This window comes from Lissotriton vulgaris, chromosome 7 (assembly GCF_964263255.1).
Source record: "Lissotriton vulgaris chromosome 7, aLisVul1.2, whole genome shotgun sequence".
NCBI classification, from domain to species: domain Eukaryota; kingdom Metazoa; phylum Chordata; class Amphibia; order Caudata; family Salamandridae; genus Lissotriton; species Lissotriton vulgaris.
Window position 1 is genome coordinate 627133730 of NC_141695.1, and position 18132 is coordinate 627151861.

Sequence of the window (18132 nt, forward strand, 5' to 3'; positions counted from 1 at the left end):
CAGTTTATTTGTACCTCTTGATGGAACATCTTGGAATTCACTGCAGAAGCTTATGCTGGAGATGCTGGCGAAGATGTAGGTGTGTTTGAACAGTGGGTAGGTAGTATCAGTGTCCATGAAGGGAGACCGTGATCTTCAATTTCTAACTCTTTCTTCAGGCGAACGCCAATGTGGCATTAGACACTGTGGGGACATGGAGGTTGTCCTTAAGACCATTCTTGTTGGAGACAAATTTAAGCGTTGAAGTCTTTCTTGAAGAGTGTCATCACAGCATTATAAGAATTAAAGGTAAAGGAAGAGGGTCTGGGGTTTTAGGTGGCCTTCTACTTTTGGCAGAAGTTTCAGAGGGTGGTCTTCTACCTTATGAAATTGGGGATGGAGAAAGGCTTGCCATTGGTTTTCTAAAAGATGAATGGGTTGAACAAATTCAAAAGCACACCATTGACAGGGAAAGTAATGGTGTGTATTCACTTCAGAATGAAGGAAACACAATGTTACTTCAAGTGATTACTCTTGACATATCTGAGGCTAATTTGTCACAATTAATGACTTTTTGATGCTGTCGTGGGTACTGTCGACTTGGTCATTTATGTTTCGACTGTGAGTATCTCTTCATTGAAACCAAGACAATAAGATTCATCAATGATGCTTTGATGTTGATGTTGGTCTGTTTTTCGACATCACACTTTTGGATGTCAAAGGTCTTTCAAGATGTGAACAGAGTAGTTTTGTCTTTATGCCTATGAAGGGATGATGTTGACCCCACATTTGACGGTGAGCATGTTGGAGCCGATGAAGGTGATCCTGTTGGTGTCAATTTAGAATGATGTTGTGATAGATGACAGTGTTCACTTTGCTTTTTTCTGAGGATCTCCCTCTGGAGGGGTCCTTGTCAGAGCGTGACTGTTTAGGCATTGACATATGAGAGGTTGTGTTTTACAGCCTTTTTTTCTTTTTCCTCTCTACTTTCATGTTTTCAACAATTTCTCAAAGCCTGCATTCTATGCTGTCCTTATGAGTGTGTTTGGACATCTTTTGGCATAAAAAATATAACCCAACGGCTAGATGTAAAAGACGTTGAGTGAACCAGGAATTTTTTCAACAAAAAAAAATATTGTCTGAAAATCTAAGATTTAAAGACCTCACATGTGCTCTTACATTCTTCTCGCAGAGCCAGAAAAAAGAACTGAGTAGGTAAAGCAAACTGCCAGAACAAGGCATCATGTGTATAGGGATCTTCTGGAGTACTCTAAGGCACAGGTCTATCTTCACTTTATTTTGCTTTAGAGCCAATCAAGTTGCATTTTGTTTTCACCTTTTTCACATTTTGATTTGTCTACGCCCCTTAAATGCTAAAATGTAGTATTAAAATAACATCAGGATGAACATGTTGGTTTTTCAGAAATGTTTTTGGGGGGATAGACTACTGTAGGATGCTTTCATTCATTCTATGTAGAAGTGGATTCCTCACACCCTTAGGTTAGATGAATTACTTGTATATGGAAAAGTGCTAAGGGTCCATGTAGACAGCAAAATTTCATTCAAACGTTTATGACTGTTAGATACAGAAACAATTCCACAGATTGTCCCTTAATATGTTGCGTAATTTGGTCATTCTTGCCACTTGATTTAGTCAACTGTGCCACACATTTTGGTATTCTTCAGCTGTATAATTCTAGTAGCCCTGCCTACACCTCAGCATCAGCTCTTCAACCCCCTTACTCCTCATTCACATATTTTTTCTCATCCTCCACTGTAAAGGTCAGCTCTCCGTATCCGCCTTCCCTCCTTTTTTACTACCAAATCATTCTACTTCCAATGCATCTGTTTTTTCTCGATTTATATATTTTTTTCCTGTTTACCTACTTCTAATACCTACCTTTCCCGAACTCTCTGCCCAGCCTTTCTTTTGCTTCTTATTCTTTCCTCAAGGTCATGACTCTGAGCTAGTCTCCTTATAATATGAACAAAAAAAGGTTTTCTAAATATTTTTTTGGGTTCTTTCTCTCCTATGTATTATGACCCGGGCACACGCTCGGTTGCTCCCTCTTATTTCTCTTCTTTTTAACCCTCTTTTGTTCCTGGAGGGATCAGGTGATTCTGCACTGGCAGTACCCACAGAGGAGTATGAGGACCTGGATTCGGGAATGATTTTGAACAGTATTGGCTATAGGAGTCTACCGATTGCCTCTTCTGTGCCCTTTAACACCAAGCAGGGAATAGTTCCCAACACCATGGGCAGAGTACATGGAGCCTCAGGTTAGTGCCTCTCATTAATACATGTGTGTGCCTCTCTTAAGCATGTGCAAGCAATTGAAAGTTAGTTTGGAGGCCTTCCTTGGTACAGTAAAGATTTTGTGTTTGTATATCATGAAGAAAGTAAAGGTAAAGTGGGGTGTTAATCATGAAAAAAAGCCCTTAAAAAGCCCTTTAGAGTGTAGGAAAGGATAGTTGAAAAGACCATATTTGTTTTTCCTGCTCCTTCTTAACCACCCCTTTACTTTTTGGGCATTTACTGCAAAGGTTGGAGGTAATGGAGTCTTGGGGGCCGGCATAAGATCTCCTTTACAGGCTAGAGCATTCATGGAAAATTAGTAAAGACACTCCCTGAAATAAGACCAAAATAACAAATAGACAAAGAAGACCACACTCCTCTGCTACAACAGAAGATACAAGAAGTGTAATTACTTGTTTAGTGGAGTAATTGAAAGGGTACAACCCACTGGATGTAACGAGGAAGTTACATTTGGAAAATGTGTGATTTACGCTTCATAAACAGGTTTGTCAATATGCAGAAATTTTAAATGGCATTGGTGGTGCAAGATGTAATTCCATTAAAGGAGAAATGTTACTCTCTGGCTACCATAGAACTCGGAGAGCTCATCTGAACTGTTTCATGGATCCATGGGAAATCTGGGTTATTGACCTGGATGTATCAATCTGAGCCGTTTACCACTGTTGTCGTGGGGTGTAACCTTACTGTTGGCCCCAAAACTAAGTACACACCTGTAGCACTTGTCTCTTGGGATAGCAACGACCAAGGCTTACGCAAGGATGTGGTGTGGGGTTAGAGATTCAGAACACAACAAACCTATGAAATGAGTTGATAATGGACTGCCCAGCCAGTACTTTACTGTAAACCACACAATAGTACATAGGAATGGTTCAGATATAATTTACAAGGGTAAGCTAGGCTACTCTATTGGGACCTCGCAAGGCGATCGTCTGCCACTGTCTCTGGGAGGAACCCAGGTTAATCATTATGCAGTTTAAGAAGTTGTTCCGAGGGAGAATGTATGGTTGGAATGGTGCCCAGCTCTTCCATACCCTCTCCATATTACAAAAGTATGTGGGCACCCTTACAACACACAGTTACTTGTTTTGGTGTCTGATTGAATCTGGCACAGACTATGCATTTGTGTTGCAGCGTCTTAGGTGGATCTGCGCTGCTCGCGTGGTATGTTGTATTTACTGGTGTGGAAATGTTTTAATTTAATTTAATCAGTTCAACACACTACTTACAATTGAAGTCTCCAGGTCCACACCAAAATCTTCTCCTCTGTAGTGGCTCTTTGCCACCGTTTTAGAACAGCAAAAAGAACAATTGATGGACAGACTACTGAACAATGTCATACATTCACCCCAGTACAGAGATCTAGGCCTAAATCCATCGTGTTTTTCCCCATACCATTCCAGTTTGAACCCAGCCATATTCAAATCAGTTTTGACCCTGCACCCAATGGGAATAGTCCAGCCCGAAATGCCACTGGATTAAAGGTAACCTTGCTGATGAGGGGTGCTACCCTGAAACCGGTCCCACGATGCTTGTTTCTGGTCCATGGAGGACCTGGCTTGGCAGTTCGGGCTGGACTGTGCCCATGAGGTACAGGGTCAAGACTGATTTGCATATGGCAGGTCTGAACTGAGGTAGCCAAGTGAGCTAAAGAACGATGATGGATTTAACCCAGATTGATGTGACTGGGGTGAGTGTCTGAAAAGTTTCAGTGCTCCATCCATCATCTCCTTGTGCTTGCACTGTTTTAGAACGGAGCATCAATCTAAATAATTTCAATAGGCATCCTCAATTTAGCATTTAATTCAGTCACTGATGAGAGTATATGGATCAGTTCAAAAACCTTAATTTATCTATAAAGTTTAGTGTATGATTTGGTCTCTCGATTCAAATTAGTGAATCGGATAAATTTGTTTACAGAAAAATCAAGAAAATCATGGTTAGTCAATCAAGAAAATTACAGCGTGTTCCATAAAGGAATTTAAGTCCCTTCTCTACTCTAAGCGGATTCTAACCTACCAGAACTCATAAAGAGTCCTCTTGGAAAAGAGCAAGATTGAAAGGTGCATTGAAATAGAATCAGATTGAAGTCGAACTCCTCTTCAATATTACTTCTAGAAACTCTCCTGACTCTCTTCTTTCAAACAGCATCTGTAAACAGTTGCAGTAACAACTATTCAAAGTTAAGCTAAGAGATAGCCACAGCAGTAACCATAACCATTAGAGGAAAAATACACCCACAAAGTAATAAGTGACACAAGAGAATAGGTCAAATAGTGCTAATGTAAAATAGGGATGGTCTTAGAAGAATAGCCTGGACCAGTCTGGGCAGATGAAAGATTAAATGAGGCCTAGCTTGACCTAGTAATGTAATTACGATAAAAATGAGTGCTTAATACAAACAAAATCATGCTACACGTTAATTTGCACGTTTAAGAAAGGGCATTTATTATTTATTTTTTTTAAATCTGTTTATTAGCATAGTAGGTAGAGCAGTTACATACATATTCGAGCGCAATTGTAATCAGGATTGTACATGCATGTGCTTGCTCAGAACATATAAGTACATAGTATCATTGATTTTTCGTTTTGTTGTCCGGAACCATTTTAACTGAACAATCCCACGTTGTTCCCGAACCCTCCCTCCACCCTCGAGAATCCCTCCCGATACTCTCTCATTATGCGTATAACCATAGTATTTACATCTGGGTCACCCATGACACTTTGACATGTAGCTTTATCTATACACACAGGTAGGCTGAGGTAAAATGGTCGATGGTTCGGGATTCTCCGTACCCCATCACAGTGCACCATAGTCCGTGACGGTGCATGAAAGGACTAGATCTGAACACGTTCATCCTATATGTGGCGAGTCATGTGTATCCCCTTCATCCCCGTCATCCCCCGTTTCAAACGTTCCCACTGTGGCAAACCAATCTAGCGAAATCTGTGTTTTCCGGAGACCTCTGCGTTCCTCTCACTGCAGTGCTTCGCCTTCTGCCTTGCCCCACCGTATTACCTCTGCTTTCCATAATTCAGGGTTGCGTGGTTTGGATGACTTCCACCTCATCGTGATTGCTCGCTTCGCTATTAATAGGGCCATGTCTGTAAAACGTGACGCCACGGTTCTAGTGCGTGTTGGCGGTCCTAGCCCTAACAGTGTATGTTCTAGTGTAGGTGATTGGGACAGGGTACCAGCTCTCTCAAGCGAGTCATGGACAGTGGTCCAGTAATATCCCAACTTAGGGCATTGCCATAGCATGTGTATTAGCGATGCATCGTCAGTGTCACATCGGGGGCAGTTGCCATTCACGTCAGGGAACAGCACATGTATGTGGTGTGGGGTCAGGTAGGCTCTATGTAGCAACATCAATTGAATAAACTTAAACTTGGGGTTTCTAGCTACCTTCTTGGGAATCTGAAGGATACGCTCCCACTCTTTGTCTCTCAGAGGCCTACCAATATCTCCTTCCCATGCCGCCCGGAGCGGTGACAGTGTGATTGCCCTCCCCATTTTGATGCTAGAAGTGAGCCATTTGGTCAGATGGCCGCCTGTGCCCATGAGGTAGTGCATTGTTATGAGGGGGTTTGTAACAGGCTCTTGTCCCTCAGGTGACCACTTGTGTGTTATATAATGGCGAAGGCCTGCGTGTAAGAGGAATGAGCCCCTAGGAACGCCATGCGCGACTCTAAAGTCTTCAAAGGATAATAGGTGCCCCTCTTCAAACAGGTCACCCACATGCGACACTCCTGCGTCGTGCCAGGACACCAGTTTGTTCGTCGTGAGTGTTCCCGATCCCAGTGGGATACCCAAGAGTGGGATCGTGGGGGCATAAGATGTCTTGGGGGACGTGTACTTTAATGCCTTCCGCCAGTATGTTACCGCCAGCCTGAGGAGTGGTGGGGCGTCTCTCGGTAGATCCGATCTGGGTAAAAGTAATGTGTGTACTCTCACTTTTGCATGTTCATCTTCTGATACATTGATCTCGTGAAGATTGCGACCTGCCACCCAGTAGGCCAGCCACTGCAGCTGGCACGCATAGTTATAAGCCCTAAAGTCCGGTAGGCCCATACCACCGGAGTCGGAGTGGAGTTGTAGTTTAGCGAGGCCTATGCGTCTGCGCCCGTGTCCCCATACAAGTTCCGTGAGTAGTGTGTCAAGAGTCTTAAATGTCGCTGCTGGGATCAGGAACGGCAGATTGGTGAAGTGGTAGATGAGGCGGGGGAGCATCACCATCTTAGAGATTGCCACTCTGCCGGCTATGGAGAGGGGCAGTGTTAGCCAGAATTGAATTTGTGATTTCAGGGCTCTAATGGCCCTCCCAAGGTTGCCGTCTATCATCATGTCAGCCTCCCTGTAGATGTTCATCCCAAGGTATCGGAAGGTGGTTTCCGTCATCTGGAATTCATGAGGGGGGAAGGGTAGGGGAGTAGATAAGCCCGTAGTCACAAAGGTGAATCCATAGGACTTAGATTCGCTTATGGTGAGGCCAGAGATTGCCCTGAAGTCCTCAAATATTTGGGGTATAGGGCTCAGGTCGCCCCGCAAATCCCGAAGATATAATATGATATCATCCACATAAGCGGACACAATGTGCACCGTCCCGTGCCTCTGTACACCACAGCGGGGGGCCACTGTCCTAAGCCTACAGAGCATTGGTTCGAGGGCGAGGATAATTAGGAGAGGGGAGAGCGGGCAGCCCTGCCGGGTGCCCCTCGCTATAGCTATGGGTCCTGCGATGTGGCTGGAGGTACGCACTCTAGCTGTGGGGAGGGTGTACAGTAATCTGACCCAGGCAATGAATTCGGGTGGTATCCCGAATTTTAACAGTGTGGCAAACATATAGTCCCATCTAAGGGAATCGAACGCTTGCTTCAGATCCAGAGATATGCAGCCCTCCGAGCTCGTGCCCACTTGGTTTCCGAGCATCAGCTGGGCTAAGCGCCTGAGATTCATGGCCGTATTGCGGCCCGGTACAAAACCACATTGGCCCGAATGGATCAGCTGTGGTATGTATTGCACGAGTCTAGACGCCAGCACTTTGTTCAAGATCTTGGAGTCAGTATTGAGGAGGGACAGGGGTCTGTAGTCGGCCAGCTGTAGTCCTTCTTTGCCAGGCTTTAAGAGGGATGTGATTAACGCTTGCGTGGATGATTGTGGCAGGGAGGCTGTCCGTAGAGCTTCCAAATAAACAGAGTGTAACCGTGGGGCCAGGAGATCAAGGAATGTTGTATAGAATTCGGCCGGTAGGCCATCCGTTCCGGGAGCCTTGCTCTTCGGGAGAGCTCGTATTGCCTGCCTAATTTCCGCTACTGAGATGTAGCGCTGCAGGTCTTTGCATTGCCTGTCGGTAAGTTGGGGGAGGTCTAGGTCCCTCATGAAGGCCTCGAACGCAGTCTCTGATAGGGACTGGGGGGGCAGTACAGCGTGGTATAATAGTCTTTGAACGCCGTATTAATCCCTACTTGGGTGGAAGTCGGGCTGCCTGTCTGGTCTAGTATTTCCAGGATCGGATGGCAAACTGGGGAATCACGTAGGAGGCGGGCTAGTAGGGGACGGCTCTATCTGCCTGTGTATGCTGTCTATTCGTGTATTCTCTATAGTCTAGAAGCCTCAGGTCTTCCAGCAGCTCTGCATGTCTAATGTGAGCCTCCTGCAGTGGCGTGAAAGGTGCATTTGTGCCCGCTGCCTCATTCTCTAGGGACGCCAGTGAACCCTCCACTTCCTTCAATTGACTGATTACCTCCCGCTTCCTGCCCACTCGAGTAGTCATTGCTGCCCCCCTGAGACAGACTTTGAAAGCGTCCCATTCTATCTGACGGGTGCTGGCTGTGTTCACATTTGTGGAGAAGTAGGTTTCTATAGTGTCGGACAGGGACGACCGGAAGACCGAGTCTTCAAGGAGATCTGGAGGCAGTCTCCAAGTCGGGATGGGGGCCAGCCGCCTGCCCCACTGCCAAGTGAGCTTAACTGGGTTGTGGTCGGATAGAGTTTTCCCCATGTGTTGGGTCTGAACAATTGAGTCTGTGAGGGAGCGGGAGCAGAAGACATGGTTGATCCTGGTGTGGAGCTGGTGGGGTGGGGAGAAAAAGGTATATTCCCTCTCCTGTGAGTGCGCGCTGCGCCATGCGTCTGCCAAATCCCATCCCTCGGCCCACCGTGCTAGAACGTCTGCCTGTTTCCTGCTCTCAGTGGCCTGCAAGGGGGGGGTGTGACCTATCCAGTGTAACATCGAGCACAGCGTTGAAATCTCCCCCAATTATCCAGCGGTGATCAGTCCAATCTGCAAGTATCCCGTTTATAGTTAACAAAAACTCTGTTTGACCTGTGTTTGGTGAGTACACACAACCAAATACAATGGCATCCCCGTCCAACAGTCCCCGCACAAATACATAACGTCCTTCCTGATCAATTCTTTGCTCCAACATCTTGAAAGGGACAGATTTGCGGAGCCAAATTGCCGCCCCCCTGGAGAACGCGGAATAGGAGGTAGCGAAGAGCTGCCCTCTCCATTTCTTGCGTAGCTTCATGTTTTCAGCATTGTTCAAATGTGTCTCTTGTAGGCAAGCAATCTGTGTCCTCCTGCGGTTGAGTTGAGCCAAAATTCTATGGCGTTTGTGTACCGATCCCATGCCCCCTACGTTCCAGGTGCACAATTGGTAAACATTAAGAGGCCCCATGACCATCTGTGTGATGCGGTAGAGTGTAACACCTGGGTGACCATGTCAGATCTGTTTTGCTACAAGGTGAGAGTGTCTTGCGAACATGTAACCCCTTAACAATAAGGTCCCCAAGCCAACGGGCTCGGGAGCCAAACCAAGGTGCCCAACGTGGGCACAAGTCAGTTAGGTTTGTGTGCCTACTGGGGGTAGTAGGCCTCTGGTGACTGTCACTTAACGGCCTGCATGGGCATGGTAGCCCTCGACAGGGTGGGCCCTTATGCAACCCACCATACATGAAGAAGGGGATCAGTTATACGTTACCACCCGGAGAGGATCAATCGTGTTGCCACTCAGAACTCCACCGCCATCTGGGCTGGGATCTTTGGGAATAGTTGTAGGCTGTCCACTGATCCGGATACCTCAGTGTGGGTGTCGATGGTAACGGTGATTCTGTTTCGGGTTGCTTCCGCGTCGTGAGCGGCCAGCGCCTCCTCCGTTAGCTGTATCTGCGGTGACGAATGACCCGCCGTCTGATCTCCGGAAGGTTGTGTTTTCGTCGGTGTACCTTGTGAAGGGTGGCGTCCGGGGTTGGAAGTGTTGTTCCGTCGGTCTGGTGGGCTCCTGTGACTACCGCTGTGATGATCTGCGAATGGGTCTTGTGAGGTCGGTGGGGTCAGTGTGACTTCCATCCATTCTTCCGCCTCCTCCGGAAGTGAGATTTGTTGTCATGCAGTATCTTGAGCCTTGCGGGGAACAGAAGTGCATATTTCATATTTCTGTCTCTCAATTTGCGCTTCACTCCCATGAAGGTGGACCTGGCTCGTTGCACTGTGGGCGTGAAATCAGGGTATACCGATATGTTCTTATCCTCGAAGCGTATCGGCGCCTTCTCTCTAGCCGCTCTTAGAACAGTGTCCCGATCTCTGTAGTGGAGAAGGCGTGCAATCAAGGGGCTAGGAGGTGCCCCCGGTTGTGGGGTCGCAACGGCATCCTGTGTGCCCGTTCCACACTGTATAGGGCAGTAAGATCTTCCTGGCCCACCAGTTTCCGCAGCCAATCCTCCACGAACTGGGTGGGGTTCCTCCCCTCGCTTCTCTCCGGAATGCCCAGGATGCAGACTTTATTGCGCCGGGCACGTCCTTCTGCGTCGTCCACCCTGTCCCATAGTTGTCTGAGCTGTTTCTCTACGTTCTCCAGCTTCGTGGAATGTTCTGTCTGTTGTGGTATGAGGTCACTCAGCGCTATCTTTTGTTCTGAGACCCGTTCTGCCAATTTGTTATGGTCAGCCCGCAGTAGGGACAGGCCAGTTGCCATACTGTCTATGCGCGATTCCAGCGCTTCGCGCGTCGCGCGTATTTCGTTTAGGATAAGGTCCAACTTGGCGTCCTGGGATCCCTTTCCGGTCGGCGGGATGATGTCCGCGTTTGAAGAGGCTAGCGGGTCCTCGGAGCCCGTGGACTGCATGTCTGTCGGAGCGCCCTGGTCCTGAGTTTTGCCCCTGTGTCTGCCCATTGACCTCGTGAGCAGGGTGGCGCTGTAGTAGTTGCAGCCGTCTGCCACAACCCTCGCAAGTGTCCATTCAGGGTGCCGGACAGTGGCTGCGGTGGATCTGGGTTGCGCTGGAGGAAGGCAGTTGCGGTGTAGACCCCAGTGGTGGCAGGGGCAATGTTGGCTCGCTTAAAGTAGCGTTGCTGCAGGGTGGGTCGGCGTTCTGCTGAGGACCTTGCGGGCTGTTGTGTCCGTGGTCTTGCAAGGTGGACGGGGGGAGATCGCAGTTCCCAGGTGACTGCAAGGTGGGTTCCCTTTAGAAACCGGGAGCGCAACAGGAGCCAGGTATTCAACGCCGCGGCAGTGCACCGCAGTGCGTGACGCACTCCTACACTTTGGGCCGGCGCTATCAGCTCAGATACTCGGGGCACACGTCCCACTGTAAGGTGCGCGGGCCTTTGATGCATGCCACCTCGTGTCAGGTCCTTGTATTCCGCTCGTTGTCGTGTGATCTAGGGGTAGGAAGGCGCCACGTCCGAGATCCCGGGGCCCCGTCCTGGCCCCGGCGCCGAGACAAAATGGCGCTGGTAGGGTAGCCTCGATGCCGGGCCGTCCCCTGTCCCGTAGCGCGTAGTGCAGCCAGAGAGAAGCGGAGCCCACAGTGCCGACGGCGGGTTACACGCTCCACCCGTCCCGCTCTCCTCACCAGTGTTGTTGATGGTGTGGGCACCGCCGATGATGCGGGCGGGCTGCGGGCCGGTCCGGGAAGTCCCCGTGTCCCGAGCGGGCTCACGGAAGGGCAAGCCGGCTGGGGGTTAAAGCAGTTTGGAGGGAGGAAGCGGGGCTACAGGTAGAGCAGGGACACCTCTCCGCATCCCGGTGCCTCGGCAGGTGTCGCGGCTCACTTCCGGTCCGAAGTCCCGACTGGAGCGCGGCAGCGACTGGGGGCAGGTCGGGCAGGCCACTCAATTGAGGCCGAGGCTTCACGCTGTTCCGCAGGCCGCAATAGGCACCACGGTCACGCTGCTTTTCCGGTGTGGTTTGGGGGGAGCAGCACTTCACCGCTGCACGCCGCTTGCTCCCGGAGGCTTCGTGTACAGGATTCAGGTGGGTTGCAAGCAGGGATTGCAGGATAAATTGCTCGTATTCAGGGCTAAGGACGGAGCTCAGGGACTACACGTCCACCATGTTCGGCTCTCGGCCACGCCCCCTTAAGAAAGGGCATTTTTCCTGCTTTCATTCTTTTAAGCATTTTTTGTTTCCATGTCTGGTGTAAATTATGGCACTTATTTTAAGCTAAATTCTCCTGCTCTATCAATCCCCCCATCTGATGGTTATGCATTTCCCATGTGAGTATGCTTCAGAAAGCACATTCATTATCAGTTAAGTCTTGTCTCTTCCTTTTCAGACCTCGAAATTTCAATGGCTTCATGTAATCATCATTTGTGATTCCCCGAAACCTAAATCCTTTTCATATAATTTTCTTTGCATCCTTTGCTGTCTTTTGCTTAAAATACACCTATAGCTCACAAATACAGCATAAATTAAATATTAGATGGAGCCCTAGAATTATTATTGGCAATAGAATCGATTTCAAAATACCCTTTCCTGCCTTTGAAAACCAGCTTTCAATCGTTTGAACTCCTCCCAAAATTTTCAAGAACACTTGTTTCCAATTCATGTAATTCAGGATCTAAACCTGAGCTGTTCTTTGCATAGCCTTTTAGTTCCTTACTTCAGTCAGGTATGTATGTGCATCAGTGAGTTAATTTAAGCATTATGCAGACTCCACCTTTCTCTGCTAGTATAATGTCTACTGCAAGTAGGTCTCGAAGTACCATAGACAGTATTATAATTTTTTTTATTAAACATTTTATTGCAATAATTGACAGCCACACAGCACATCATCGAAGCTCAGTCCTTCTGAACAGCGTAGACCTATCTCACTCACTGAAACATTGTACACAGCCATTTATCCAACAACCCTAGTCGGGCAGATGCCGACAATACAACACGGCACGGAAAAATAGTACTTTTTGAACAACGATTACCTGCACCTAGGTGTGTGTATGAGAAAATATAAACCCCTAGTCCCCATCTCTTGAATCTGCTCATTCTAATCCTGTCCGATGATATTCCTGTTCTCTTGCATCCTGCCACTGCAAACACCACAATAGCGTACTTACTATTCTATCTACTTTCTTACTAACCATCCCTTATTACTAAGCAGTGCGAGCAAGCCCGCCAGGCCTCAACGAATACCAGCAGGTTCATTCACGCTCTGATCGCCCCAGCACACTCCTCCTCTATTGTCCCTTCGGCCGCCCTATCAGCGCTCTGCATGCAAGTAATATACAAATCCCAAAAGTTATTTGGTCTGCTTGTGGGAGGTAGCAACTCACTGTAATGTTCCGATTGTGTGGAACAGTACATCATATCCTGAGTCCATTGTCGCAGTGTCGGGACCGGACCCCTCATCCAGCATAGAGCCACACGTCTCTTGGCTATGAGCAACCCCATATTTACCAGCCTGCGTACTGCCCTAGGCAACTCCTTTGTGTACCCCAGTAGGGCCATCAACGGATCTGGCGTGAGGTCGGCCTCGACCACTGTGCCTAACTCCGCAAATACACTTTCCCAAAAGGAATAGACCCCCGGGCACAACCATGCCAGATGGAAAAAATCTGCAACCAGCGAACAGCATCTTTCACACCTAGCGTCTTCACGCAGGCCGTATCGACACAATCGCTCAGGAGTATAGTATATTCTATTAAGATATTTGAAATGAACCAACCTTTGTCTACCGTGTAGGGACACTTTCATAGTAGCCGTGCAGCAATAGACCCACCTATCATCATCTAGTTGTACGTTCAAATCACGCTGCCATGCAAGTCTGGCCACAATGTACTTATGTGCCCTGTGCGACATTGCTATCTTATAAATAGCCGTTATCATTTTCCTGGGAGAGGGGGTGTGGCTTGGATGCCGAGGAGGTAGGCAGCGTGAGCTCGGAGCTCCGTGCCCGATCCCGGTAAATATCCTGAAAATCTGATCGGACCCCGATGTAATCGACATCATCCGGTACTGGAAGGTACTGCGGAGGGTCTGGTGCCCACGGTGGACGACGCCGAGCCATTCCACGGCAGTATTTCGACTTTGAAAGTTGAACCCAGGCGAGAAGTCGCAGACCCTAAAATGGCGGCGGTGGCATGAGACTCGAAGACATCTGCCCGGAGACCCACTGAGGACTGCTCCCTGACAAATCAGAGGCGCTGGCGATTGTATCGCGCCTCTCCCTAGGTGCCGGAGTGGACCTTGGGCGCACCCTAGGGCGGTGGCTGGGGACCACCCCCTGGTAGTGGCGACGATAGTGCGGCAGTGACCCAGTGACGGAAGCCCCGGGCCCCTGGCACGACTGGCGCCAGCCGGGCTGACGGTCGTTCAGAGTTCCTGCTTCTTGGAGACAACCTTGGATCCGGGGACCCTGCCGGAGGGCGAAACCCGGCGACGCTCGGAGAACGACCAGGAACATACTCGGAGGCCACCGCTCAGGCCGGCCCAGATGGGGAAGACGAAGGGGAAGGGAGATGGCGCGGCCGATACTGAGGCTGCGGAGGGAGCGGAGCGAGACCAAGCTGCATTACAGCGGATGCAAGATCGTATCCTGGAGGCCATCGCCACCACAAAGGACGCCCTACAACAAGATATAGCTCAGGTGGCGACGGGCTTGGGCCTCCTGAAGGCCGACCATGATAAACTTAAGGACAGGGTGAAGTCCGTGGAGATCACGGTCAAGGAATTAGCCCCGGGCCAAGCAACGTTGAAGGCCCAGATGACAGATGTGATGGACCGCCTGAAGGTGCTGGAACGGAGGGCCGAAGATGCGGAAAACCGGAACAGGCGCAATAACGTACGCCTAGTGGGCCTGCCGGAAAAAATCGAAGGCGACGACATGGTGGGCTACCTTGATAACTGGCTGCGGACGGAGGTGGCACCGGAAGGATTGTCCCCCTTCTTCTCCCTGGAACGGGCACATAGAGTTCCAGCGCGCCCGCCCGCCTTGGGCCTTCCTCCTCGCCCAGTGGTGTTCAAGTTGCTCCATTACTGGGACAGAGACTGGCTTTTACAGAGGGCGAGAGAGGCAGGGCCCTTTCAAGTGGACAACAACAGAGTCACCATGTTCCCGGACTATACATTTGAGACGCAGCGGCTCCGGGCAAACTTTCTGTCCCTCAAGCGGGAGCTCCGCAAGGAAGGCATCAAGTACTCCCTGTTGTTCCCCGCCAAGCTGAGGGTGGTGGTGGACGAGCAATCCCTATTCTTCATGACCTCCGCGGACGCTTGGGACTGGTGGGACACTTATAAAGCAGGAACGGACGGTGCTAAGGCCAGGGAGGAGGAGGCTGAGATGGCGCAACCGGTCAGGCAATCCCAACGGATCAGGAGGAACCGCAGGAGGACCGGGAAACCATCGGTGTCGCAGACGGAGGCGGAGAGGCAGGCGGCGCTACAGGCGGTAGTGGACTTATCCAAGGCCGCCAGGAGTCAGTCCGGGAAGGGCACGGAATCAGAGGACCTGGGCACGGGCTCGGAGACGGGACAATCGGAATTTGGTGGAGCCCGGGGCCCTATTGTGACACCGCAGACTTCGGAGGTGATATTAGAGGCGTGTTGAACTGAACTGGTGGAGTGAACTCGTTGGTTGGACACTGGGGCGCTGGGCCCGTGGCAGTGGCACGCTACTCCTTGAGGTTTTGGGGAGCTGTAATGTGGGGATTGCGGGGTGGAGTGCGCGCGGCTGTTTTGCTTTGAGGTTCTATCGCATCGAGCCACGCCTTACTGGCCCCTAAGGTCACCGCAGTGGGGACTGCGACCATTACCACCTTTCCTTGAGGGGTGGTCGGGAGTGTTGGTTTGGATGGGGGTACTTCCAGTTGCGGGGGGGCCTGTCCTGGCGGGGTGGGAGTTGCGAGCAGTTGGGGTTGCTCGGGGGGTAGTTGTTGTTGGGGGGGTTCGGCTTCCTGTTTGGAGAGGGTGGGTAGGTGGGCCCGTGGTCGCGGGACTTGTAAGGACATTGTTCTTTGTTGTCTGGTCCGGTTGTGTAGGGGGGGATGGCTAGTACCGGGGCGTTGAAATGTGTGACCTGGAATGTGCGGGGTATGCAGTCTATGACGCGCAGACATAAAGTCCAGGCGTACCTCAAGCGTAGGGGGGTTCACATAGCGTTCCTGCAGGAGACACATCTAAATAAGCAGGAAGGGGCTGCTCTGCAAAGGCGCTGGAGGGGGCAGCTATTTTACACGACATTCTCAGCTTTTGCAAGGGGGACACTGATTTGGATACGGGCGGGGGTCCCCTTCCAGGTCACAAAGTCATTGGTGGACCCGGAGGGCAGATATGTGGCGGTGGAGGGGAGGCTGAGAGGCAGGGTGATATCTCTCTGTAATGTGTATGCTCCTAATGTAGACCTGCCCGCCTTCTTGTCTACCATCTCGGGCAAATTGGCGGGTTATTTGGCAGGGCCGGTCCTCTTGGGGGGGGACTTCAACTCGGTTGAGGATGTGTTACTAGACAGGTCCCATCCCCCGCTGCGCGCGTCCCCAGTGCATAGGGTCGCCAAGCGTAGGTTGGAATGGCAGGAGAGCTGGGCCCTCACGGATGCATGGAGGGCGTTGCACCCCACCACTAGGGACTACTCCTTTCACTCGCACCTACATGACTTGCATGTGAGGCTGGATGCGTTTCTTTGTTCGGCGTGTGTGCTCCCCGCGGTGGGAGGGGCGGAATACTTGGCCAGGACGCTATCGGACCACAACCCTTTGTTGATGTCTCTGGACTGGATGGTGACTGTTAACTGCGTGCCAACATGGCGCCTGCAACCTGACACCCTAGATGACTTGTTGTTCAGGGAGGCCCTGGGTGAGCGCATTGAGAGGTACTTTGAGGAGAACAGTGGCTCGGCCTCCGCGAGGGCGGTAGAATGGGATGCGTTTAAGGTGGTGGTGCGGGGACACTGTATTGGGCACACGGCTGGGGCTCGGAAAACTCTGTTGGATGACTTAGATAAGGCTGAGGCACGGCTGAGGGACTTGGAGCAGAGGCGCCCGAATCACCCTGAGTTGCAGGAGGAGCTTAGCGGGGCACGGGAGGGGCTGGCGGTAGAGTTGGAGCGGCTGCATAGTTTCGATCACAAGGCGTACATGACGAGGGCGCATGCGGAAGGTGATAAGGCGGGGTCGATGCTGGCTTGGCTCGCTAACCCAGTTCGGAGGGGAGTGCCGATCATGGGGATCCAGGAGACAGGGGAGGAGCCCTGCCACACTCAACCCGGGATCCTGAATAAGTTTTGTGCTTATTATGAGGGGCTCTATGAGAGTGGTGGAACGGGAGGGGCGGTGGAGCTTGGAGAGTTCTTGGACGGGTTACAGTTACCACGGGTGGAGGACTCGGAGGCGGAAGAGCTGGGTCAGCCCATCTCTCTTGGTGAAATAGGCTGTGCAGTAAAACAGATGGCCAGAAATAAGACGCCGGGACTTGACGGGCTGCCGATCGAATTTTATAGTAAATACCTAGAATTCCTTGCCCCACGGCTGCGCGAGGTGTACAATGAGGCACAGGCGAGGGGTCGACTCCCGGGCTCCATGTGCGAGGCCCTCATGATCCCGCTCTTGAAACCGGGCAGAGAGGGTACGGCTCTATCCTCGTACCGTCCGTTGTCTATGTTGACGACGGACTACAAGATCCTCAGTAAAATTCTGGCCAACAGACTGCTGGTACACATGACAAGCCTGGTTCACCAGTGTGGTTTCATACCGACACGCAACACCACTCATAACATTCGTAGACTTACAAGACTGATGGGTGCGGACTGGCCGGGTGCCGTCTCCCCATTTGTCCTCTCCATTGATATTGAGAAGGCATTTGACAGCCTTGAATGGGGATACTTGTATGAGGTGATGCGCCGCTTCGGGCTGGGGGACGGATACATAAAATGGACCAAGGTCCTGTACACCGAGGCGGTAGCGAGGGTTCGGGTGGGCACACTGATCTCGAGACAATACCCGATCAGGCGCGGCACTAGGCAGGGTTGTTCCTTATCCCCGCTCCTCTTCGCATTGGCGATGGAACCCTTCGCTGCGGAGGCCAGACTGGGCCGCCACTACGCAGGTTTATCATTTAGGGGAAGGCCGCACTTCATCTCCCTGTATGCAGATGACCTGCTGATGTTTCTGGCCGATGCGGGCCCCGAGCTCCAGGGGGCGCGGCGGCTACTGGGACGGTTCGGCCGGTTGTCGGGCCTGAGGGTCAACTGGCCTAAATCCTGCCTGTTCCCCCTGAGGCCGGGAGAACCGTGCCCACTCACTGCTCAGGAACTCCGGTGGGAGCCGCGTTGTCTGCATTATTTGGGGGTCTATGTTTATCATACCCCGACTGATTTACTGGACGGCAACATCACTCGCTGCATTAATGCCCTGCGGGGGTCCATGGACTTCTGGGCGACTCTGCCGCTATCCCTGGCTGGTAGAATCTCCCTGCTTAAAATGATAGCCCTGCCCAGGCTTTTGTACTATTTTAGGACACTCCCGGTATGGATCCCGAGCTCTGTTTTCAAACGCCTGAGGTCGTTGGTCATAGCTTTCTTGTGGGGCACGGGAAGGAGGCGCATAGCGCTCGACACTCTGTTGCGC

General features: G+C 50.8%; 1 protein-coding gene across 1 annotated transcript in view; it reads left to right on the plus strand.

Moving 5' to 3' along the window:
• The window catches only part of FDXR (ferredoxin reductase), a 418834-nt gene that overhangs the window by 274423 nt on the left and 126279 nt on the right, over positions 1 to 18132 (plus strand). The window contains exon 10 of the mRNA XM_086930805.1: positions 2088 to 2259. Coding sequence (XP_086786931.1) covers positions 2088 to 2259 — 172 coding nt within the window. The remainder of the gene's footprint in view (positions 1 to 2087; positions 2260 to 18132) is intronic.